This window comes from Gorilla gorilla, chromosome 1, assembly GCF_029281585.2.
Source record: "Gorilla gorilla gorilla isolate KB3781 chromosome 1, NHGRI_mGorGor1-v2.1_pri, whole genome shotgun sequence".
NCBI classification, from domain to species: Eukaryota; Metazoa; Chordata; class Mammalia; order Primates; family Hominidae; genus Gorilla; species Gorilla gorilla.
The window spans coordinates 192,540,252-192,565,966 of NC_073224.2; the positions used below are offsets into that span (position 1 = coordinate 192,540,252).

A 25,715-nucleotide genomic window follows, 5' to 3' on the forward strand; every position below is an offset into this window, starting at 1 on the left:
CAGGGGGCATAGCCAATGGTGCAGTGCCTGGAAGTTCAGAGTGGGTGGGGTGTGGTTCTGTGACCTGGCCTCAATTTTTATAGTAGAGAGCGTAATCCTTTAGGCTGAGCCCCTTGCCTGAGGCCAGTGCCTTTCCTCCAGAATACTATGCATACTAGTCACCTGGGAATTTTGCTAAAATGCAGGATCTGATGATTCAGTGAGTCTGAGTGGGGCCAAGATCCTGCATTTCTGTTTATTTACTTAAATGAGGTCTCACTACGTTAGGCCAGGCTGATCCCAAACTCCTGGCCTCAACCGATCCTCCTGCCTTGGCCTCCCAAAATGCTGGGACTACAGGCATGAGCCAGCACGTCCTGCCAGATTCTGCATTTCTAACAAGCTCCCAGGTGATGTTGTAGGTCTGTGGACCACACTTTGAGTGCAAGGCTGTAGAGCACTTATCTTATTTCTCTGAGCGTTGATGGTTGGATTAATGACTCTTCCCACTGGCCCACAACCTCCATGAGGCAGGGATTTTGCGCATTCATTCAGTAATATTTCCCCAGTGCCTAGCACAGGCTCAGCACATTAACTAACTGGAGGAGTGAATCAACGGCCAGTGCTCCTTTATCCATGGGAGCTGGGAATAATCCCAGAGAGCAGACAACCTGCTGCTCAGATACATTCACACAAGTGTGTACACACACATGCCCAGCCCATCTCGTCTCTACCGGGCTGAGATGCAGGAGATGGCATTTGACTAGGCCTACTATGTGCACAGCTATGGCTGAATCACTTCCTTTTTAAAACAAAATTGTGTTAGCCACTAATCCTGCTGGAGAATCACTTCCTAATCCCATTTCATGAACTTCTGATTGATGTCTCACAAGGAGGTTCACCCCATGTGGCAACCCAAGATCTAGAATAAAGCTCACCCGTCTCCCCAGACCACTCCCCCAAGTCACCAGCCAGCACACCAAGTCCAGAAAAAAGTTTCTTTCTTTTTAATTAAACCAGCTTTAATTAAAAATAATAATAACCCAGTAAGTCCTAAGTTTTCCAGGGGGTGGGGCAGACCTAAAGGCCCACCAACTCCCCTTTCAGTCAGGAGCCCTGGTGCTGCCTGTCTCTGAAATCTCCAAGAAGTGTCCTCAGGGCGTCAAGAAGGCAGCCAGGTGTGTCTACTTGAAAGGGGGGCTCTCTCCCAGGAAGAAGCTGAGGGCAGACAGGTAAGTGGAGGTGGGGGGCAAACTTGTGGGGAAATGAAGGGACGCTAGCAAGTAAGTCATGAACCCAGGAGTCTGACCTCTAAAGTGTCGGAAAAACATGAGAGAAGGTTGGTGAAGTACAGTCGGTGGAGGAGGCGGCTTGAGATCACAGATCTGGCTTCCAAAGGCTTGGAACTCACCAGGAAACCTGGGGTATGGACTCACTGGAGGCGAGTCAGCTCCGGGGCAAGGGACCCACAGACAGCGCTGGGGTGGGGGGCGCCGCAAAGCTGGGGGCGCCCACAAGTGGAGGGAGAAGAAATGAGAGGCTGTCAGGTCAAAGGGGACGCTTCTGTCCGGTGGCGAAATGGTGGGAGCCTCCCCAGGGATGGGGGACGACGGAGAAGGATGTAGCAGGAGTCTGAGTCCAGGAGGCCACGATGAGAGGCGCAGGGTGTGCTCCAAGCCAGGGTGGGGGGCAGAGGTGGGGCGCTCGAGGGCGGCGCCGCAGGTCCGGGGCACAGGTCGCACAGGTGCCTGCCCGCGCGGCGCAGGCTCACAGGTAGCGCTCCAGCCCCGACGCGAAGCCCGGCTGCCTCAGGTAGGCCTCCCCAGGGCTGAGCGGGCCGAGAGCGGCTGCCGGCCCGGCCAAGGCCAGGAGGGGCTCAGCGGGCAGCGGGCCGGGGCCGGGGCGCGTCGCGGGCAGTACCAGGCGGTCGGGCACCTGCGAGTAGAGTGGCGGGGAGGCGGCGGCAGCGCAGGGCGGGAAGGCGGCGGCTGCGGCGTCGGGCGCGGCGCAGCAGGGCGGCTCGGGGGCGCCCAGCCCCGCTAGCTCCGGCTGCAGGCTCACCAGGCTGTCGACGCTGAACAGGCGCGCGGGCGGCGAGGGGCCCGGTCCGGCAGAAGGCGGCGGCGCCAGCAGCGCGGGGCCGGGCGCGGGCGCGTAGGGCGCGTAGGGGAAGGGGAGCGGCGGCCCCGGCATCGCGGCCGCGTGCGCGGGCAGCTCGGCGCGCTTGAAGCGCTTGCGGCGCCGCAGGAAGCTGCCGTTGTCGAACATGTCGGCGGCCGCGGGGTCCAGCGTCCAGTAGTTGCCCTTGCCCGGGTTGCCCGGCTCGCGGGGCACCTTTACGAAGCAGTCGTTGAGCGTGAGATTGTGGCGGATGCTGTTCTGCCACTTGCGCGGGCTGTCGCGGTAGAAGGCAAAGCGCTCGGTGATGAAGCGGTAGATGGCGGCCAGCGTGAGGCGGCGGCCCGGGGCGTGCGCCAGAGCCATGGCGATGAGCGCGATGTACGAGTAGGGCGGCTTCCCGCGCTGCAGGGGCCGCCGCCGCCGCCGCCCCGGGCCGGGCGCGGGCGTGGGGGCCGCCTCTCCGCGGCCAGCCGCCGCCTCCTCTGGCTCCCGCCCTGGCTCGGCTCCTGCGAGCGGCGACGGCGGCGGCCCCGACGGCGCGACCGCTGGCAGGGCAGGGAAGCCAGAGAACGCGGCGGGCGGATCCATGTCGCTGCGCCCCGCCATCGGCTGCGGCAGCCCCTGCCCGCGCGGCTCCGGGACCGCAGGGGCGGCCGACCCGCTTTATATGGACACGGCCCCCCCCCAACCACCGCCGGGGGAGAGGGCTCAGGCCTTGCCTGCTGGCCAGCGCCTCCCCTCTAATTTCCTCTCCCAGCCCCCTTACTCTGTTCACGGTACCCTCCTCCATTTCGCCCCTCCCTTTCTGCCTTTGGATCAGTTTTTCCCAGACCCAGACTCACGCCTTCCCCATCTCGGTTAGATCAGCCCCTGGCCCCATCCCACTGTATTTGGTCAGTCCCCTTCCCTTTCCACCCCTCCTTCTACCCCCTCTCCTTTGGATCATTCCCAATCACAAATCCACCCATTCACTCTCCCAGCCCCCTCCCCATTTTGCTCCTCCCAGTAGTCGGTCCCCCCATCCTTCTCCTGGCCTTCCATCCCCAGCTGGGACAGAGATGAAGGCCGCCTTGCCAGCCCTTAGTATCTTGATGGGGAGGTGTCAGGCCCACTCACAGACATTAGGGAACCTGGGCCAAGGTAATGAAGCAGCGGGGCAGGGCAGAGCCAGGCCGGTTTTGTCTCTGGGAGGATGTTTGACTGCTCCAGATCAGGGTCACCATCTTGCCTCTCTGCCACCCCCCTCCCCCATACCCCGTCATGCCCTCCCTCCAGGCCTTGAGAGCATTCTCTGAAAAAACAGAATCGTGGAAAGTGGTGCGGCCGCTTTAAATGAAGAGCCCCCAGGAAATCCACAACTTGGAGCTGCCTTTCTGGCTGCCTCCTCTCCTCACCCCCCTGTTAAAGAAAACAGCTTTTCTTCACATACACACACACACACACACCCACACACACAGTACAAAATGTAGGCTTCCACAGACTGGGGGTCTGAAAGAGCCGCCTTCTGACCCAGAAACACCACCCTCACATCTCACTGGGAATGGGGGGTCTTTGGCAGTGTTTGTTAAAAACTCAGTCTGAGAAGTTCCACCCACAACTGGCATCCAGGGGGATGCAGCACCCAGCCTATTCTGGGAAACTTCTTCTCCCAAGAGACAGGAGAGACCCATCCCCAGCTCCAAGGGAACTACAGGGTGAAGGAGCCTTGTCTTAAAGTGGGTTGTCCTGGGGACAGGCAGATCAAGGGACTTGGACATGGAGCAGGGCTGGAAGGACAGTGAGCCCACTGAGGTGCCTGAGGTGCTGAGTTTAAGGGGAGCTCAGTCTCAGGGCCTTGCAAGTGCAGTCAGCACTTGAGAGCCAGGGCTTCCTTACATTTGGGGCATCTCACTTGCCCCATCCTAGTCCCCCAGCCATGCTATAGAGTGTCCCTAGGTATAGGTGACCAAAGCTAGTTACAGCAGGCCTGTAAACTCCAAACTCAAAATCCAGTTCAAAATCCAAACTCAAAGCATGGAGCTCAAGGGCCCCTCTCTCAGCTCCAGTCTCAGCTGATAACATCACAGCCACCATTACTGAGCATTTTATATTTGGTAAACACTTTATGTACATTATTGCACTTAAGTTTGGGCACCCCGTGAAGTGAGTACTGTTATTATTCCTGTTTTGCAAATGAGGAAACTAAGGTTCTGAGAGGTTAAGTGGTTTCCCTGACTTCACACAGCTAGTAGTAAGTGGTAGAGCTGGAATTAAATGTGAAGTTCAAAGCTCTAGCACCCCACTCTTCTAAGAATGCCATCCTTTAAGGCTGAGCTGAGACATTAGAAATAATCAGAGTATTTCCAGCTCCCACAACTTCAGCTGCCAAAGTAGATTCTTAGCTTCTCTGCTCACCTCCTGGTCAGCATATCTAGGTGCCCATTGGGCATAACCACATGGTTATTTCAAGGTATCTCAAACCCAAATGTCCTAAATGAAATGCATCTCTTCCTCTACCCGGTACATCCTCCAGCCCTGGCCGGCTCTCCTTCTAGCATTCCATATCTCAGCAAATGGACCTCTCCCCTTTCCTTCCCACCACCACCAGATGAAAGTGTGGTTATCATCATCTTGGGCTCCTTCCTCCCCACTCACTCTCCACATTCAGGCAAGCGCCAAGTCCCATCAATTCCACATGGGTCCCAGATCCATCCCTCCTTCAGTTCTCCTGGCCTCAGTTCAGCCTTCATTGCTCACCGAGTACTTCTGGACCAGTCCCTTAGCAAGTGCTCCAGGCAAGACAGAGATGAAGACTCGAAATCTGGTGGAGAGACAGACAACTGCCAGTTATGATAGAGGTGGCCAGAGGGGCTACAGAAGCAGAGAGGAAGGAGATGACACTTGGAGATCTACAGACAATCCCTAACCCACAACAATGAAGAGTCAGCTCAGTTTATATTCTAGCAGGTCCTGCCTCAGAACCCTCTTCAACCTCCCCACCCTGCATTCTTTCTTTTTTTTTTTTTTTTTGAGACATAGTCTTGCTGTGTCACCCAGGCTGGAGTGCAGTGGGGCTATCTTGGCTCACTGCAACCTCCAACTCCCAGGTTCAAGTGATTCTTCTGCCTCAGCCTCCAAGTAGCTAGGACTACAGGTGCCCGCCACCACGCCCAGCTAATTTTTGTATTTTTAGTAGAGACGGAGTTGCGTCACGTTGGCCAGGCTGCTCTTGAACTCGTGACCTCGGGTGATCCACCTGCCTCGGCCTCCCAAAGTGCTGGGATTACAGGCAAGAGCCACTGCACCTGGCCCCACCCTGCATTCTACCACCTGAAGGTAGACCATATGGAACACAAGACAGTGCAGTCACAATGCCCAGCTCACCAAAGAAGAAGGCAAGACAAGCCACTGCAGCATCAGGAAATCTAGCTTCAAGAGCAGAGTGACCTGGGGCCAGTTCTCATTTGAGCCTCAGTGAGCCTCAGTTTCCTCAAATGGAATAATGGAAGCCCCCTCTCAGCATTTTGAGAGCCAAATGAGATCAGGTATGAAAGTGCCTGGCCCACAATGGCACTTAGCAAGAGGTGCTTTCTTTTCCTACTACACAATTGACATAATCAGTATTAAACCAGGGGAAGGAGAGAGGCAGGGCCAGAGAAGTTATTTCAGCACCTGCATATTTTCAAGCAGGTGCAACATAATCCTGCAGCTAGACTCAAGTGCAGACCAGAGCTGACAAGGTCTCATACACTGCCTTTCCCACCTTCCCTTAGTGATGGAGCCCCTCCAAAGCACCCACCACAGCTTCCATCTCACACCTCCAGGCAGTGAGGGGGTTGAGGGAAAAGTGGCTTTTATTACCACCCGTAGCTACGTGCAGTTTCCTTGTACTTTCAGTTTTCTGGTCAATGTGTACAGCCTAGGACATAGTACATGTTCAATAAATGAAGCTGAATGTGTGGTTGGCTATGCTAATCCTGGGAAGGGTGGGGGTGGGGAACTAGGCCAAAGGGGTGAGAACCCAGACTTTTCCAGTTCTTTATGCCTGTCTGGCCCCCTCCATTGGGCCTGCTTCCCGGAGCTGGAGCCGAGCAGGCCAGTGTCAGGGGGCGGCCCAAGGGCTAATCCGTGTTTTCAGCGTGGCTGGGCCCTCTTTTCACAGGCCCTGGGCCGGACGTGATGCGGCTGAGCATCCGGGCATAAGATGGCCAGTGAAGGCGGCCCCTTTCTCATGGGCCTGGATTCCAGGCGGCCCAGCGTCTGAGTGGAGCCCCTGGGGCGGGAGGAACACAGTGGCTGGGCTGGGCAGTCCTTTGTCTGACCACACTGGGTGGATATTCGGGCTGGCAGGAGGGATTAATGGCCAGGGATTGGCCCTGGGGCCGGCCTTCCCACTGCCCTTTGGAGGCCAAAGGCCCAGGTCAGGGCACACAGCGTCGATGACTCTCTAGATAGGAGTGGAAATTCCCACCCTTGTCCAAAGCTGTTAGCACTAGCCCCCAAGACTCCCTGCCCCCAGCCCCAGCTCTGCAAAGGCACCACTAGCCAAGACAGACCTTGAGGCAAGGAACATGGGGTAGGGGCCAGGGCTTCCCAACTACTCTGCCTAGGAGAGAGGGCTGAGGCAGAGAGCCCTTTCAGGTCCTTGGCCCAAGATACCCATCCTCATGATTGCCCTTCAGAGCTCTGAGAAGAAAGAGCCATGTTAACTCTGTGAGTGCCCAAGTGACCAGCCTGAGGCTCCTGAAGGCTTCCTGGAATGTTCCTCAAACACCTCTAGTTTGAGGCCATCCCAGAGTCATTTATTTCTAAAGCCCTCCATCACAGCTTCCACCAATCTCAGAGCCCAGAGGCTGCAGAAGGGGCTCTGGAGCCAAGGAAATCTCAGATTCCCCAACACCATCTCTTGCCACTCAGAGGTCCTGAAGGCTGCCGCAGGGCTTCCTCCCTCTTAGGCCCAAAACTAGAGCTGCCCAGGATACTGCTTGTTCCTCAGAAGCCTGAGGCAGGCAGTTTCCCGCTGGCTGGGCTCTGGCAAGGCCTTTTCTGACCAGGCTGCTCCTGAACTAGGGATGACAGCCACAGCCCCATCCTTACCAGCAGGGTCTGACTCCAGAGGGCCTGAGCCAGGTTCAGGAAAGGTAGCAAGTACAGGCCTGACTCTGGAGAGAGCGTCAGGGAATAACCCAGGAGGAGGATGCCCCCTTTGTGATTCTTTATTCCTCATGCTCTTTCATTCAGCAAATTCCAGTCATCTGTGTCCAGGCTGCCCTGGGTGCTGGATCCTATGGTGAGTCACACTGTTCTCTGCCTTCACTGTGCTCAGGAGGAAGCAGCCCCTGAACTTCCCCCATAAAAGGTCGTTGGTGTATGGTGTGGGTAGAGCAGGGACTGCAGGAAGAAGAGACCTCACCCTGTCTGGCTAAATGGGGAATGCATCCCAGAAGGGGTAAAGCTCCAGACGGCCAAGTGAGGAAGGCCCCAGACTGGATTAGGGGCTCAATCTCTGTGGCTCCATAACATCTCCATCACTGCGTTTACCTTATCATGTTATAATTGTTCCTTCGTGTGTCTGTCTGCCCCATTTGACTTTGTATGCACTGAGGGCACATACCATGTCTCATGCAACTTTGGATCCCTGGTACTTAGTATAGTGACTGGGAGAAGTTGATGAGTAATAAATATGTATCAGATGGGTGGAAGGTTGATGGCCGAATACCAGGTGGAGACAACCTTGGGTGCAAGATCTGAAGGCAAGTGTGTATTGTCCATTCTGGGATGTGCAAGACTTTTTAGGAAGTGTTTTCCTTAGAGTTACGCAAGTTATATGTGTGAAGTTCTTAGAACACTGCCTGGTACATATCAGTGCTGTGTAACTGTTAGCTGTTGTCATTGCTACTATTATTCACTGTGGCTGGTGTAGACTGCCAAGGGACTGAGACAGGAATGTAAATGGGCTCAGATTGGAGATGACTTTGTGTGCTGGACCAAGTAGGACCTTTCTAGAGACAGGGAGTCTGAAATTTTTCCAGCCGGGGAGTGACATGATCAGATGTCTCATTTAGGTCACTCAGTCTATCAGGGGATGGGCTAGAGAGGGAAGAGGCTAGAGGCTAAGAGACCAGATAGAAGGCTGACCATGTGATGAGATGTGAACTAAGGCTGTGGCTCTGGGCCACATCAGACACTTCATTCCCCTTCACTCAAGACGGGGATGGAGAGAGAACATTCAGCCGTCCATCTCAGATGGTGGCTTAAACATCGACCTGTCACACCGTCCAGAAACTGGCCATCATCCTTTCCTTTCTCTCCCTCTCCAACCACCTCCAGTCACCAAGACCTGTTGGTTCTCAGAAAGTTCTGTTGAATCCATTCTCTTCACTGAAGACTGCAGCAGCCTCCTGGCTGGTCTCTCTGCCTCCTCCTCGGATTCCTTCACTCAGCAGCTAGAGCAACACTTCATCTGTGGCCCCTGCTTAAACACCTCCAGTGGCTCCCTGTCACTCTCAGGGCTCAGGCCCCATCATCAGCATGGCTGGCAGGCACCACAGGACTGGCCAGTGAACCCCTCCTTCCTCATTTCTCACCGCCCTCCCTGTTCCCTGATTCCCTGCAACACACACATTCTATACTGAGCCAAGTAAGTGCCAAGCCTCCTCCCACTCTGCGTTTTTGCTAATCAAAATTACAACAACCTGACTGGCCAGCTTTAGATACAAATACTGTCTCATGTATTTGTCTAACTAGCCCTTCCATCTCCAAGACCTTTATAGCAATAAGTCTCATCTTTCCCTCTGAAAAACTCCATTTCCACATTGTCAAACAAATAAGCAAATGAAAACCCAGAGAGTTTTCCCATCCAAAGGTAGAGAGGGAACCAATTACTTCTCCCACTGCCCCCTCTGCCAGCAGGGCCCTTTCTTCCCTGATCTGCCTGGTGTAATCCTGCTTGTCCCTTGAGAGCCACTCACAGAAGATAACCATTTCATCTGCTAGAAAACATTTCCCAATTTCTTGCTCCTTCTCCAGGCAAAAGGCCTGCTGGCACCTCTGGCCTGACCGTACCCAGAGACTGGATCACATGCTCCTGCTCCATGCCTGCCTCCCCAGCGGAATGGGAGCAATTCCTCCGTGGACCCTATGATAGGCTGCAGAGGGGCACGGCTCAGTGAGCATTTGTTGAGTGCCTGACTGACTACCTTGCTGAATGAATAAGTGAATGAATGAATGACCACACCTGTCTGGAAAGGTAAAAGGTCCGTGTGCTGGCTTCCAGCTAGGAATCTGCCTCCTGCCCTCACTGCCGCTGCTCAGCTCTGTGGCCCTGGGCCAAGACCCCCCATGTGGGCCTTGCTTCAGCAGGGTCCAGGCTCAGCTCTGGCTCCAACAATGCTGGCTCAGCCCTGAGGGTGTAATTCCAGCCGCTCCTAAACCACACACAAGGCATCTGAAGTATGTTCCGTGTCATTTCGAGCTGTCAGCGCTCTGACATCCACCTCGCCCCCGCACCCTAGGCAATCTCAGTGCTCTCAGGCCTTCCTGCTTCTCATTTCCAGGGAAGCCGAAGGGGAGTGGTGCTGTCAGCAGGGTGCCAGAGCCAAGGGAACCCAAGCTGGAGAAGAATGAGTTTGAATCCACCATTCATGTGCTATGTGACCCAATGCAAGTTACATACCTCCTGTGGCCCATGTTAGGGACATAAGCCCCTCATACTTGAAGGACTCTGGGATGATCTGGGCCGCTTAGCTAAAGGCATCTGGAAACCATGTGGCACCCAGTGCTGTCTGTAAACTACATGCACAGTGTGTCTCTCACGTACAGTCTGAATGTTTTTCAAATGGATGTAGATGCTGCTGTGATTGATAAATACAACCACATTTAAAAGCTTGCCAGTTATTTTTTTGTCATGATTTTTGGTCCATCAGTGGATACTAAAAGCACAACTGCTATCACGTGAGGTAACTGGGAGGTGTTTTTTTAATCCCCATTCTTAAACTATTGCTAGAATCCAATATGTCTTCTTTACAGTTTTGGACATGGAGGTCCAGAAAGGGGAGAGGCTTGTCTAAAGTCCTGAAGCAAGTCAGTGCAAAGCCCAGGACTGTAACCACACTGCACTCACCCCTTCCTCCAGCCCCCACCCAGCTCTTTCTTCTCTGCATTTATTCAACAATATTTATTCAGCACCTGATTTGTAGCAGACTATGCTAGGCACCAGGGAGCCAAAAATGAAGACCAAGGATTCTTACTCTCAGGGGCTGACATCTGGGGGAGGGTGGTGGTTATGCAGGGAGGGACACATTAAACAGATTTGTCCTAAGTGTTAAGAGAAGCCATTGAAGAACCTCAGTGAGAAAGTGGTATAAAGCTCCTGTTGATTGAAGAACTTGAGTGAGAAAGTGGTAATAACTCGGCAAGCTGCTCATATGTGTCTGGCCTCTCCACTTGCTCTTAGCTCCTGAGGGCAAAGCCTGGGCCTCATCCTCTTGTGGATCCAGGAGAGCAGTCGCTGAAGAGAAAGAGGAAGAAAAGGAGTGTCTAGAAAAGAAAGTTTATTTCCACTGCAGGAAGCACTGCCTCCCATCTGAGAAATGTCCCAAGCAGGAATCAGATAATAAGACTCTGAAAAATCATCTGGCTGGGTGACCGGGGGCAATCATCTTGACCATCATGAGCATCAGTTTCTCCTTTAGAGAACTGGGAGAGGATGTTTTTGTTCTTTAGCAACATTCACCTCCCACAAAATGTTAAGTTTCTATCACCTCAGAAAAGCCCCAGCGTGGGGGCTAAATGGGGAGGGGTTAAGAAGAGAGAGAGAGGAAAGGGAGATATGGGTAGCTAGAAAGACAAGGACTGGTGATTTGGAGCCAGTTCCAACTGGCTTGTGAGACTATGCATCTCATCCCAACACTGCTTTTGGTGACATCATGGTCATAGTTTGAAATTGGCCACAGTGGGAGTATTTACACCACAGAAATTGACAAATGCTACCAATCAGAGTGCCCCCCACCAGCCAGAAATCTAGCTGTTAAACATTCACCAGCCCACCACTTGGCAAGACTGCAATGATTAAAATAATAAAGATCAGACAAGACTGAGACTCCCATCTGGCTCAGTCAGCAAGCTGCAGGAAGGGAACGTCTAGCAGGTGGAGCCACCAGGGAGAAGGGGCATACACATTTACTTCTCCTCTCCCTGGGACTCCTTAGGCTCACACTCACGGAACTCAGTGTCTGTGCCAAGCACTAGGCCAGAGTCTTACATAATTTATGTAATCCTTTAAGCAGCTCTGTGAATCAGGCCTGACTCTCCCTATTATATCCTGACTTCTAAAGGAGACATATGATTTGATTCAGTAATTCCCCTTCTAGGAATTCATCCTGAGGGGATGTGCCGAGTAATGTATGTTCAAAGATGCTCATCACTGTGTTATTTATCATAGAGGAAAAATTGAACCTAATATCCCTAGGTAAGTTTGGATCTATTCCTTGGAACATTAGGAGAATGTTAAAAGAGCTATTTTTGAGGAATTTTTAATGAAGCAAGAAAATGTTCATGATATAATATTAACTATAGAAAGGGTATAAGTTATACAGCATGATTCCAATGTTCATACACATATATATTCACACATACACACATACAAGTACATCAAAAAAGAAAATACACTAAAATATCAACAGTTTTATCTCTGGGTGATGGATTTGGGGTGATTTTTATTGCTTCTTTATCTTCTTAGGAATTTAAACTATGAGCATTATTCACCACGTTGTGCTCTTATGACACGTGCACTTTGCTATGTATATATATGTTAATACTTCAACAGATTTTTAAAATATATCCATAGTTAATATACAAAAAGCCAATAACAATGCTTGCTTCAGGCCGGGCACGGTGGCTCATGCCTGTGATCTCAGCACTTTGGGAGGCCGAGGCGGATGGATCACAAGGTCAGGAGTTCAAGACCAGCCTGGCCAACATAGTGAAACCTTGTCTCTACTAAAAATACAAAAATAAGCTGGGCATGGTGGCGCACACCTGCAGTCCCAGCTACTCGGGAGGCTGAGGCAGGAGAATCACTTGAACCCGGGAGGCACAGGTTGCAGTGAGCCGAGATCGCGCCACTGCACTCCAGCTTGGGCGACAGAGCAAGACTTTGTCCCAAAAAAAACAAAAAACAAAAAACAATGGTTGCTTCATGAGGAGAGAACTGTGTGGCTATGGAACAGGAAGGAGGGGGAGACTTTAACTCTTTACTATTTGCATCTTTTGAATTTGGAATCATGTGAATTATGTAACCTACTCAAAAATTATTTAATTACAATTTCAAAAAAAAAAAAAACTACAAGAATGCATACATCCTCTAACTAGGAAAAAAATGTTAATTTCAAAAACCATCCCCAATTTACAGACGAGAGAACAGAAGGTCACAGCTGTGGAAGGAGCCCAGAGTTACCCAGCTAGAAGATGGCTCCAATGCAGTACATATCCAGATACAGCAATTCCTGAGTGTGTTTGAAGAATTAAGTTTGCAAATTACTGCCTCCCTACAGACACATTACCATTTCATAGATGCAAAAACTGAAAACACCCAAATTTAGAACCCACCTCCCTCACCACTTTCCCCACTCCCAGCCTAGCACCTCTTCTCTCACCACCCCACCAGGCCAACAGGCATAGTCTCTACAACAGTCTGTTAAGGCAAGGATCACCTAGACTGTCCCTGTGAGGCCCAGGGAGGACAGTCACTCACCCCAAGCCCCTCAGCGGGGCATATATCTCTCAAAAGACTGTAACTCAAGAAAGAGTCCAGAACCTCGGGCGGGAGGAAGGAAGGGCCCTCCCAGAGGCAGGGAGCAACATCTGGAACGGTTTGTGCCTTTGGAGCAGGCGTGCAGTCATTAGTAGGGCTTTGGCATGTTAGGGGCAATAACTGCATATTTTCTCTAGGGTGCATTGTGAGCCTCCTTTGCTCAAAATGTAATGAGTATGTCTCCTATCAGGGGAGGAGGGATGTTTGCACTCCTCCCTGGCCTGCCTGGGCTGCTCTCCTGCCTTCTGGTTGGCCTTAGGCTCACCCGCCTTCCTATTTTTAGAAGCGTCAGACAGCCCTAGACCAGCCGCTAGATGTCACAGCCAGTTTGGCTTCCCTGATAGGACCTGGGACCAGTGGGGCACCCTGATGGAGAAAGAATCATTTGCTCCAGTGCTCCTCTGTGGTCAAGAGCCACTTCTTTTCATCTATCTGCACTCAAAGACTCCACCAAGGGGATTTTCCAAGCTTAAAAAATGGAGAGGTATTTTGTTGTTGTTGTTCCCTGGAAGTTTCATGGGGGAAAAATACAAATACGTTCAAGAAGAGTAGAGATGAACCTGCAGCTTCCTCTCTTGTGTCCCTTCCCCTCCCACCCAGGCTGTTGCTTTCTGTCATTCTCTTTTGGGCCCTTACAAAGGTAGGTTCTTCCGCTTGTAATACCTTTCCTTTTCTCTCTGTGCTCACCCCTGTCTGAAAAACTCAGCCATCTTCTCCAGGAAGCCTTCCAAGCACGGATAAGTCCTCTGATTTCCCCACAGTGCCTGTGCTTCTCTCTGTCACAGCCATCATCACCCATGGTACTGAATCCTTTCTTATCTTTCTCCCCAACCTAACTATATGAGTCTTGAGAACTGGAGAAGTGATTGTTTCTCTAGCAAGATTGCCAGTGTCCAGCATAGGGCCAGGGACAGAATAACATGCACAGTAAATGCCAAGTAACTGATTGACTAATTGACTGAATGAATAAATGAACAAATATGGTAATAAAGTGTCAGAGATGAAAGAGGACAGGATGGGACCCCATCATCTTACAGCTAAGGAAACCGAGGCTTAGAGAAAGGGAGAAGGTATCATCAGGAAGGAATTGACAGAATACCAACTCAAACTAACTTAAGAAAAATGTTGGCCGGGCACAGTGGCTCACACCTGTAATCCCAGCACTTTGGGAGGCCAAGGTGGGCGGATCACCTGAGGTCAGGAGTTCAAGACTAGCCTGACCAACATGGAGAAACCCCGTCTGTACTAAAAATACAAAATTAGCCGAGCGTGGCGGCATGCACCTGTAATCCCAGCTACTCAGGAGGCTGAGGCAGGAGAATCGCTTAAACCCAGGAGGCGGAGGTTGTGGTGAGCCAAGATTGTGCCATTGCACTCCAGCCTGGGTGACAGAGCAAAACTCCGTCTCAAAAAAAAAAAAAGAAAAAAAGAAAAGAAAAAGAAAGAAAAGAAAAATGTAGTGAGGAAATGTATTGGCTCATAAATCAGGGCGAGGATGAAACTGGACTTCAAAATGTGTGAAACCCAGTGTTTGAAAGTCCTCTTCATGTCATCTTCACTCTCAGAGGCCACTTTCTTTACAAGGTTGGGGTCTGGCTGTTGGCAGTAACAAGCCCCTCTCCTTAGAGTTCTGCAAATGAAGATACAAGAGCTGCAGTTGAAACAAGGCCCCAGAGAAGGACTCTGAGTGGCCCAACGTGGACCCATGCTCACCCCTTGACAAATCACTGTGGAGTATGGCAGCTCCCAGCTAGAGGAGGAGCAATTCTCCCAAACACGTGGGAATCATAGCTATGACCCTTGGGGAAACCACTGTGAGCGGGACAGCCACCCAATTTAAATCTACTAGGGTCACCAGCATTTCTTGAATAACTCTGTACTCAACCCATGTTAGATATTTTCATACCCATTGTCTTAAAATAACTCTGTGAGTTAGATATCATTACTCCCATTTTACAGATGAGAAAACTGAAGTTCAGAAGGGGTAAGTAATTGGGCCAAAGGCCTGGAGAGTTATGGAACCCAACAGGACACTTAGTCCCATCCTCCTCTGTGTACAGATGAAGAAACTGCAGCCCCAAGATGGTAGAGACTTGCCTGAAGTCGCAGAGTAGGTCAGTAGGATAGTCTAGGAATTAGAAGTCGTATGAGCATTTTGTCACACTATATTATACGTGTGTAATGGGCATCTTTGGGATATCTGCTCTGCTCCTATTTCCCTTCTTTCAGAACAGCCCACTCACCAATCCACATGACTATGAGAAATGACCCCCAGAGGTGTAGCCTAGCAGCCATGTTTGTTTTATGTGACCCCATGCCACTACCCAAAGCTGATTGGGCCAGGGTTGGACATGTGGTTCCGTTACACCAGTCGCCTCCTCTCTTGGGAATTTGGAGATTGTTTTTACATGGCTGGACCTGTCAGGTGCTGTCAGCAGTCATGTTTTCCTCCATGTGATCTGATTGGTGGAGAAGGTCAGTCCGGGAAGAGAAAAGAGCACAGAGGCAGGGAGAAACTCCCATCTCCTGGGCTCCTGAGAGCTTTCCCAAGTCTGGGCCAAGTCCTTTTATGTGTTTGATTCCTTTAGACTTCCAGTTCCCTTGTAATCACTTCCCCTTTCTTTGTCTGAATTGATTGTAGTGGATTTCTTATGAAAATAGCATCCTAAGATAGCATGTAGCAAAGTACCTTTACTAGAAAGGGTGCTGTTGTGTGAAATCATATCGGTACTTCAGCCATCTGAGATGATCAGATGAGGAGGCCAGTGTGGGCCAGAGTGGTTGGGAAGGCTTCTCTGTAGCAAGCAGGACCGCTGTGTCCTTGAGGTGATGCAAGGGAGGCTGACTTGAAGGAGCTGAATGTGCGGCCAGGCAGGGAGGTGAAGCAGTAAACAAGAAAGAGTTCTTCTGGTCAAAGCCATCCAAGGTGTCAAGTGTGTATAGGGAGGGACTGGGAGGCATTAACTCATGGAGGGGTGTCCCAGGGGTGGTTACAAACCAAATCATTACAGTGAAAGCAGTTATGTCCCCACCATATGCTCTAGCCTGACCCTGACATCAGAGGCTTTGCCATTTCCTGAACTTGTACCACACTATCCCACCTTTGTGCCTTTCTTCATGCAGTTCTATCTGCCTAGGAGCCCTTCCATCCTACCTCAGCCCAGCTCAAAGGCTGCCTAATCCCTAAAGCCTTGCCCTAGCCCAAAGGGAAAATAAGCTCTCTTCTTGCAGGTTCCCACTGTCGTGTAGTTTATATTATAATTACCTGTACAAGTACCTGTTTCCCCCACTAGAATGTGAGCCCTGAGGCCAGAACTCTGATCTGATTCATCTGCTTCTCTATTGCCTAAAGCTAGGGCTGGCCCCGGCATAGGTGAAAATTTGCTCAATGCCTGCGTGTGTCCACTGTCCATGCTAACCATGGGAAAAAGTAATATATTTGCTGCCTCCTTATCAACCTCCCACCCCACCTATCAATAAGTAAAGAGAGAAAGATTTGAGGAGCTGGGAGTCCATCCTCCCATGGTGGGGGGTGGAGTTGGGAGCTGTGTGTGGCTCTGCATGTGTGTTACATGTGTGTATGTGTATGTATGGGTATGTGCAGGAGCTCTCTCTAGGTTGTAGTCAAGGAGGGCTTCCCCCAGAGGGAGGCCATGGGCAGAACCACAGGGCCTAGCTGTGTCTGCCACCCCCTGCTCCAACTCTTCATTCTAGTGGCATGGTCTTATATGCCAACAGGCATCAGGCCTGGAGGCTGATGGGAGATTTAGTTAATTGCAACAAAGCCAAGCGTCCTGGGGCACAGTAGAGATCAGTCTAATCTGTCAAATTATGCCCCTTAAAGATCCTGTTAACCTTTGTTAACCTGCAGTTGTACATTTAGGATGATTAGATGCTTCCCTTTCTCATACAGCTCTTCATGCTTACACAGGGCCAGGAGAGAGAACGGAGTGGCCAGGTAAAAGGAGGCTGGATGTTAAAAGGTTTGACGAAGAAGAAGGGAGCAGAAAATGAGCTAGCACTTATTGAATATCTGCAGGTTCCAGCTCTGACAAACATTTCACTTGTACCTCCCAACCAGCCTAGGAGCTAGTTATCGCTTCTTTATCTTAGAGATAAGGAAGCAAGTACTCCAGCGCCAAGGTGGCTTGCTCCAGAACACATATCTTGAACATGGCACAGTGGGCACTTGACCCCATTTGCAGATGGTTGCCCTCTGCCTGGAGTCCCATCACCTTTAAAGGGCCTAGAAGTCACAATCTGAGCTTCTCCAGCATCTTTTCCTCCCAGAGCTTTGTGGGTCCAAACCCTCATCACCCTAAACTCCAATCCTCTCACAAACAGCTCTCCAGAGTAACTCACAACAGTGTTCCTGGCTACAGTCAGACCACTGTCATTACACCTGCTACTTCCCTACCTAGCATTTATCAACATGCATCATTCAGTTGCTCAGTCCTGTGAGTGACTGTCTGATGTCTGCTTCTACTGTCAGACCATAAGTTCCTTGAGGGCGTGGGCTTTATATTTTTCATTGCTCTATCCCCATTAGTTCATTCACTGAACAAACATTTATTGCCCACTATGTGACAGACACTGTGCTAGGTGTTTGGGATACAACAGAGAGAGAGAGAGAGACGACAGAAAATCCCTGCCCTCTGGAGTTTGACCCCTAGAAGAAAGAAATAGACATTAAGCAAGATAAATAAGCAAATTTTGCAGTGTATTGTTTTGGATGGTCATAAGCAATATGGACAGAAATAAAGTAGGAGAGTATACTAGAGAAGGAGGGGGTCCAATTTTATGTAGGAAAGTCAGGAAGGGCTTTGGAAGAGGTTAGAGAGGGAGCCATGTAGATACACACAAAAAGCATTCCAGGCATTGGGAATACAGTGGGATAGTACTAAGGTGTGGAGGCGGGAGAGGATCTGGTGTTTTCCAGGAACAGCAAGGAGACCCGTGTGGCTTGAGCAGAGTGAGCGAAGGGCAGGACATGAGAGTCCTGCAGGGCACTGTAAGGGTTATGCCTTTACTCTGATTTGGGAAGGCACTGGAGAGTGACAGAGGAGTAACGTGATGTGGTTTAGGTTTTCAAAGGGTCATTCTGCCTACTGTGTTAAGAATTGATAGTCAAGCTGGGTACAGTGGCTCAGGCCTGTAATCCCAGCACTTTGGGAGGCTGACGCTGGAGGAGTGCTTGAGCTTAGGAACAGCCTGGGCAACATAGTGAAACCCCATCTCTACAAATAATTTAAAAATTAGCTGGGCATGAGAGACTGAGGCGGGAGGATCGCTTGAGCCTAGGGGTTCAAGGCTGCAGTGAACTATGATCATGCCACTGCACGCAGCCTGGGTGACAGAGTGAGACCCCATCTCTTTTAAAAAATGGAAAAAAATATAATTGATAGTCTCTGATGCACATTAGGTATTTAATAGTTTTGAATAAATGAATGAATTGCACATAGGAGAGTGACAGGAAAGAAAGAAATTGCTATGGAGGGAAAATAAACCCAGAGGGCACTTATAACCTTGATGCCCAGTGATCTGAGTCTAGTTTTAAGGAGCTGAAAGAGGACAGATTTCTGCTGAGCAGAGCGTGAATCTTCTAGCTGTCCGTGTATCTCAGTAAATGTCCCAGGAGATCTAAACTCCTCGTCATGGAAGATGTACAAGTCAGGACTGGATGGCCTCAGGAAAACCTATAAGCTATGGCTTTCTACAGCTAGGAATAGCCTGTGTCCCCCAACCTCTCCTCCAGTCTTTTACCTCAGATTTTATAAGTGATAGGACTCAGAGATGTTTCTGTCTCCTGCTAAAGGACCTCCACCTGACCTTCAGAGTTGTGAGTCTTCTTGGTACATAATGACAGAGGAGACCCAGGAAGCAGGCCTGCAAGGACACCTTGGCTGTGGAGCATTAGGAACAATATTTGGCTAGGACCAGGAGGCTATCCAGGGTAGCGGGCACTCTGTGGCCAGAGTTCTGGATTCCAGGGAGCCAAGGCCAAGGCAGGCCAGAAATTCCCTGCCTTGATTTTTGCCTCTAATTCCTCCCAGAAATGAGGCGTGTCCGTCTTCAAACTCTCGGGTTTTTATGAGGCGATTATGGTGATTACTATAAATCTCCTGTGTGTTGTTTTCAAAGGGGTAATTAAGTGGAGGAATCAGCCACCATTTTCATTTCTCATTAAGTGATTAGGGTTTGTTTGGCAAATCCTAGCATCTGTGGCTAGAGGCAGGCTCTGCTGAGCTTGACTTGGACCATTCACCGCCTACACACAAGCTAAGCATCCAGCACCTCCATTCTGCCCTGGCTTCTCCTAACCTGAAGGAATTAGAAGGAATCCTTTCATTGTGCAGATGAGGAAACTGAGGCACAGAATGGGAAACTGACTCAGCAATATTATACCACACTAGAGCCAGGTTCTGCCTCCCAGAGCAGAACTCTAGTCAGCACACCATGCTGTCTATCTAAAGAAGGAGCTTTCAATAGACTTGTTGCCACTGAGGCAGCTTTGCTTTCTGGAAGTAGGGAAGCCTCCTTCTTGAGCCTTGGATCATTTTCCCACCTAACTCTTTTTTCTCCTAGAGCCACCACATCAACAAGTATGGCAGACACTGTTGGTTGTCCACCCAACAATCATTTCACTCTTCCTTTTCCTTTGCCCATTTCTCTTGGTTAGGAGAGGGTACAACCCAATTCTGGCCGATGAGATATGCAGAGATAATACTGGGGGACTTCTGGGTTAAGATTTTCCTCCCTCTTAAAGTCACTCAAGGAGAAAGCCTTTGCTCTGTACTCACTTCTGCTTTTAGACATGGTTGTTTGAAGTGATGCTTGGAGGCCAGGTGCAGTGGCTTATGCTTCTAATCCCAGCACTTTGGGAGGCCGAGGTGGGTGGATCACCTGAGGTCAGGGGTTCAAGACCAGCCTGATCAACATGGTGAAACCCCATCTCTACTAAAAATACAAAATTAGCCGGGTGTGGTGGCAGGTGCCTACAGTCCCAGCTACTCCGGAAGCTGAGATAGGAGAATCACTTGAACCTGGGAGGCGCAGGTTGCAGTGAGATGAGATTGTGCCACTGCACTCCAGCCTGGGCAACAGAGTGAGACTCTGTCTCAAAAAACAAAAAGAAAGAAAAGAAAGAAAAAAAAAGAAATGATGCTTGGAGCTGAAGCAGCCATCTTGTAACTTGAGGCAACAGACTAGAAGAATAAAGCCAATTGTTTTAATTATCTATTACTGCTTTACAAATCACCCCCAAAATTTGGTACCTTAAAACAATTTATTATTATCTTTCACTGTTCTGTGGGTTGACTGGGCTCAACTGGACGGGTCCTACATGAGGGCTGTCCTGTTCTTGCAGCCTGACCAAGACTTATTTAAAGACTCTACTGGGCTGGATGTCCAAGGTGGCTCACCCACATTGCTGGCAGTTGATGCTGGATATCCCCTAGGAATTCATCCAGAGCTCTTGACCAGGGCACCGCCTTATGGCTCAGGTGTCTTACAGCATGGCAGCTGGTTTTCAAGGGCAAGTGTTTTAAGACTGAGAGTTTTAAGAAGCCCAGACAGTTGCTGCAAGACTTATGACCTAACCTTGAAAGTTCAAGATGTCATTTCCTCCACCTTCTATTGGTTAAGCTAGTCACTAAGGCTAGCCCAGATTCAAAGGAAAGAGAATTAGACTGTACCTGTTGATGAGGGAATGGCAAGGTCACACTGCGGAAGAGCAAGTGGCGTGGGAGATATTGTTGTGTCCAAGTATTATATTGGGTAAGTACAATCTGCCGTGCCTATATACTTGGGATAATGATATAGTAAGATGGAAAGAGCTGTTATCTCTAAGTTACTGCACCATCCCTAGAAGGACTTCTTGTTAAGTAAACAAATAATATCCTAAAGGTTTAAGCCAGCCAGGGGTGGTGGCTCATGCCTGGAATCCCAGCCCTTTGGGAGGCCGAGGCGAGCAGATCACGAGGTCAGGAGATCAAGACCATCCTGGCTAACATGATGGAACCCCATCTCTACTAAAAATACAAAAAATTAGCCAGGCGTGGTGGCAGGCGCCTGTAGTCCCAGCTACTTGGGAGGCTGAGGCAGGAGAATGGCGGGAACCCAGGAGGCGGAGCTTGCAGTGAACCAAGATCGCGCCACTGCACTCCAGCCCAGGCGACAGAGCGAGATTCTGCCTCAAAAATAAAAAAAAATGTTTAAGCCATTGGAGTTTGGTTTTCTGTGAAGGTTTGGTGCAGGAGCCAAACGTGATTGGAGAAGGCCTTCTGGAGGAGGCAGGACTTAAACTGCACATTTCAAGACCATTTCACATTCTTAGACTTGGACATCAGATACTCCTAGGTTTGAGCTCTATTTCTGCAATTATGACTATCTGTGTGGCTCTGAGTAAGTTAGCCTCTCTGAGCTTCAGTTTCCTCATTTGTAAAATAAGGATAATAGTACCTGCCTGTGATGTCATTCAGATGATTAAATGAGGTGATACATAGTAAAAGCTTAGCATGAGGTCTGACATATAAGTGATCTGCAAATGTCATTTATCATTGTTTTTTCACACTATTAATTGAGATGAGGAAGAGGAGTCCAATGAGGTCATTGTTGGAATATTGAGGGGAGGTGTCAGGAAAGCACTTTGTGAGGGACACAGCAACCCCAGCTCCCATTTATGGGGCTACAGGCAGAGCTGGGGGACCGGTGAGGGAGGCTGTAGAAGGGCTTCTGCCCTGGGAGAAGCTGGACTGTCCTTTACAGCTCAGTGATGGGAAAGAGGTGGGAGTGAGTCTATAATTTGGGGGTGGGGCAGAGGGGTCTAGTTGGGACCCTGGCAAGTTAGCTTAGAGCAGCCAGCAAGGCCCCAAACCTTCCTCTATGGAAACCAGCCTGAAGTTGAAGGGAGGGAAAGGCCAGCAGAGAAGCCCTCTGCAGGTAGGTTGACCAACTCATCCCCATATGCCTACAACTTTCTGGGTTTAGCAATGAAGATCTTATGTTCTGGGAAACCCCTCAGTCCTGCGCAAACCAGGCTGGTTGGTTAGATTCTGTCGGCTGGAGATCCTCTAGGTAGGGACCTCTAGGAGGCCTGGTGTCCCAGTCTTGGGGATATCACATAGGCCCATGGGTCTGCCCCATGGAGCTACCTCCAGGGCAACCAGGCTTTACATCTCATAGGTCAGGGGCCGCAAAAGCCCCTCAGTGATCACAGACTGCATGTCAGGGTCTGGGGACAGAGTGTAGTGCTGAGTAGAACAGCTTCTCTCCAGAAACTGTCTCAGCCCTTTGGGAGAGTCAGTCTTGTGTTATCACCAGAAAGTAACATGGTACCAATTTAGGGGCTCAAAACATATAAGAACTGCATTCATGCCTGAGATCTGTCTTCACCAAACCAAGCCTAGTACTGAAATCGCACCATTCACACTTCATTTGTTAGGTTTGAACCAATTCAGACTGTGTTCCCAGAAGCTTTCACCTGTCATGCATCCTCAGGGTAAAGGAGTCCACAGTGCTTTCCTGAGGAGGAGAGAACCTCGGAAACCCCCTAACCCTGGGGTTAAGGGAGGAGGGAGCCATAATGAGAGGCCTGAGACACTTTGAGGACCTCACAATTGGGTCAGTGTGGTACTGACTGGGGGCAAGAGTGAGCTTGAGTTGGCATGTCATGACCAGAGGTGATAAACTGATCATTTGTTTTATCCCCTTGTCTCTTAAGGGCCTTCTAAAATGACTGTTAAGGAATAAAAAGAATATAAACCCACAACAATAAAGATAATGGGTGAGGTAACCTCAGTAGACAAGATATTTCAACAAATTTCAGGACAATAAAAAGCAAATGGGCCAGGTGCAGTGGCTCACACCTGTCATCCCAACACTTTGGGAGGCTGAGGTGGGAGGATCGCTTGAGCCTAGGAGTTCAAGACCAGCCTGGGCAATATGGTGAGACCTCATCTCTACCAAAAAATAAAAATACAAAATACAAAAATTAGCCTGGCATGGTGGTGCACACCAGTAGTCCTCGGTACTCGGGAGGCTGAGGTGGGAGGATCGCTTGAGTCCAGAAGGCAGAGGCTGCAGTGAGCCAAGATTGTGCCACTAAACCCCAGCCAGACCCTATCTCAAAAAAAAAAAAAAAAAAAGCAAATGGAGGAGGGATGGTAACTGATGCAGCAGGGCAGAGAAAGCCTCAGTAGAGTGTGTGCAGAGAGGATGATACAGGCCAGGAAGGAGGCAGCACCTGGGCAGAACCAGCAAGACACAGAGCTTAAAGAGGGGATTGATTGGAAGTCTGTACATTGGACAGTCTCTCCCCACCCCTGTGCACAGAGCACTGGGAAAGCTGGCATCTATGTCCAGGTGGGAGATCAGGGGGTTTTTGGAGAAATCTAATGTCCCCAGAAGACATGCTCTGGCATTGGGGTGGGAGTGGAGAGAGGAAGTCCTCTGCTCTAGTGATTGACTGACTGGTTGCCACTGGCAACCTAAGACATACCAGCTAGTCAATGGGCTTTTTAGTTCTTCATTCCTAAATATGAATGGACAATCAAAGATGACCACATATTTGAGGAAAGCCTCCAAACTCAGAGAAAGACGAACAAATAAAATGGCCTCAGGGGAAATAGGAATAATGCAAGAAACAAAAAAGAACTAAAAAATAGTTTTTTATACTCTATTTATACCTTCCCAGGGATTCAAGGGGGCATTGGATGCATCAAATACAACTGGATGGTATGAGGAAAAAAGAAACAGAGACCCAGAGAGAGCTCTTGAAAATTCAAGAAATATATACGCTTTTAAATTTAATAGAATGTTGGCTGGGCACGGTGGCTCTTGCCTGTAATCCTAGCACTCTGGGAGGCCAACGCGGGTGGATCCCCTGAGGTCAGGAGTTCAAGACTAGCCTGGCCAACATAGTGAAACCCCATCTCTACTAAAAATACAAAAATTAGCCAGGTGTGGTGGCACACGCCTGTAATCCCAGCTACTCAGGAGGCTGAGGCAGGAGAATCGCTTGAACCCAGGAGGCGGAGGTTGCAGTGAGCTGAGATTGTGCCACTGTACTCCAGCCTGGGTGACAGAGCAAGACTCCATCTCAAAACAAACAAAAAATTTTAATAGACTTTTAAAATTAAGGAAATTTCTCGGAGTGAAATAAAAATATAAGGAGGTAGAAAACATAAGACATAAAGAATCAATCCAAGAAATAAAAAATCCAACAAATGGGAATTCCTGCAAAAACAAATAAAAATGGAAAAGATGAATTATTTAAAGTTACAATAAAACATTTCTTATAAAGTTCAAAATTTTCCATATTGAAAGAGCTATGTACCCAGAAAATGAGTGAAAAAATTATCTACACTCAGGTACAGCATCCTAACATTTTTGAACACAGGGATAAAGAGATCTAAAGCTTTCAGATGGGAGAAAAATGAAAATAAAGAAAAAAAGGTCAAAAAGGAATGAGAATCAGAATGACTTCAGAATTCTCAGCAATACTAGATGCTAGAGGACAATGGAGAAATGCTTCAACTGCTCAGAGAACTGAACTTTCCATCTAGAATTCTATATAGGCTGAACTATCACTTTTAAGGATATAATAAAGACATATGGAGATACATAGGAGTCAGAATACCTTCATCATCTGCACTGTTCCTTAGGTAGTTACCTGGAGAGTGTGCCCCAGAAAAACAAGGAAATACACCATTAAAGAGGACTTTCAAAGAGACTGGACTTCATGCAGAAAGCCGTGAAAGGAAGTCAGACGACAGATGTCCAGCAGGCTTGGACACTAGCAGACCACACTGGAGTAGGATAATAGAGGGCCTTGAAAGGAAGTCTCTGGGGAAAGGAGGAGACCAGGTGAAAGAGAGACTAGATAAACATTAGGGAAGGATAAAGGCAGTTAGAAACTGAGGAAAAGAAAAGGTGTGGCTGGGAGTGGTGGCTCACACCTGTAATCCCAGCACTTTGGGAGGCCACGGCAGGCGGATCACCTGAGGTCAGGAGATCGAGACCAGCCTGGGCAACATGGTAAAACCCTGTCTCTACTAAAAATACAAAAATTAGCCAGGTGTGGTGGCGGGCACCTGTAATCCCAGCTACTCGGGAGGCTGAGGCAGGAGAATCGCTTGAACCTGGGAATCAGACGTTGTAGTGAGCCAAGATCGCGCCACTGCACTCCAGCCTGGGCAACAGAGTGAGACCCTGTCTCAAAAAAAAAAAAAAGAGGGAGTCCATATGTGTTACCGTTGTGCAAAAAGCAAAGGAGATATGCTGCTCTGCCTATGGAGTAGCCTTTCTTTTGTTTCTTTACTTTCTTAATAAACTTGCTTTCACTTTACTCTATGGATTCATCCCAAATTCTTGCTTGTGCAAGATCCAAGAACCTTCTCTGGGGGTCTGGATTGGGACTGCTTTCTGGTAACATCTTCCTGGCAAACCATGAAGGGACTATACTGAAGAGACCCCCAATTCAAAGGAAAATTGTCTATCAGCACCAGTTGTCTGACTTTGGGACACAGTTGGAGATGCTGGTTATTTTACCAAGGCTTTGAGTGGAATGGCATGGTTTCAAATATAAACAGACTGCTTTAAGGAATCAAAGTTGACTTATAGAGCAATTAACGCCCCTCAGGAGAGCTGGCCTCATACCTTGTCTACACAGTCACAGTACAGGATTCCTAACATGTCAGATTGCTACTGCCTTCCTCCTCTGTAACTAAAGACCCTGTACTCGACAGATCAGCTGGCCCTACCCAGAATGATAAACTAGCTCATCTGGTCTTGTGGCTTCCGCCCAGAAACTGACTCATGGCAA

The 25,715-nt window shown here is 49.5% G+C and overlaps 1 protein-coding gene and 1 long non-coding RNA gene across 2 annotated transcripts in view; one reads left to right on the forward strand and one right to left on the reverse strand.

Annotated features, from left to right (window-relative positions):
* Nucleotides 1-1,741: 1,741 nt before the first annotated feature.
* On the reverse strand, nt 1,742-2,737 carry FOXE3 (forkhead box E3). The gene has a single exon (XM_031000912.3). The coding sequence runs from the start codon at nt 2,704-2,706 to the stop codon at nt 1,747-1,749; it is 960 nt and encodes a 319-aa protein (XP_030856772.3). The 5' UTR covers nt 2,707-2,737; the 3' UTR covers nt 1,742-1,746.
* A 2,629-nt stretch (nt 2,738-5,366) lies between these two features.
* Nucleotides 5,367-25,715, forward strand: part of LOC109026985 (uncharacterized) — a 32,798-nt gene continuing 12,449 nt past the window's right edge. Inside the window, exons 1-2 of the long non-coding RNA XR_002006083.3 lie at nt 5,367-5,624; nt 7,321-7,369. This is a non-coding gene — a long non-coding RNA (uncharacterized lncRNA). The remainder of the gene's footprint in view (nt 5,625-7,320; nt 7,370-25,715) is intronic.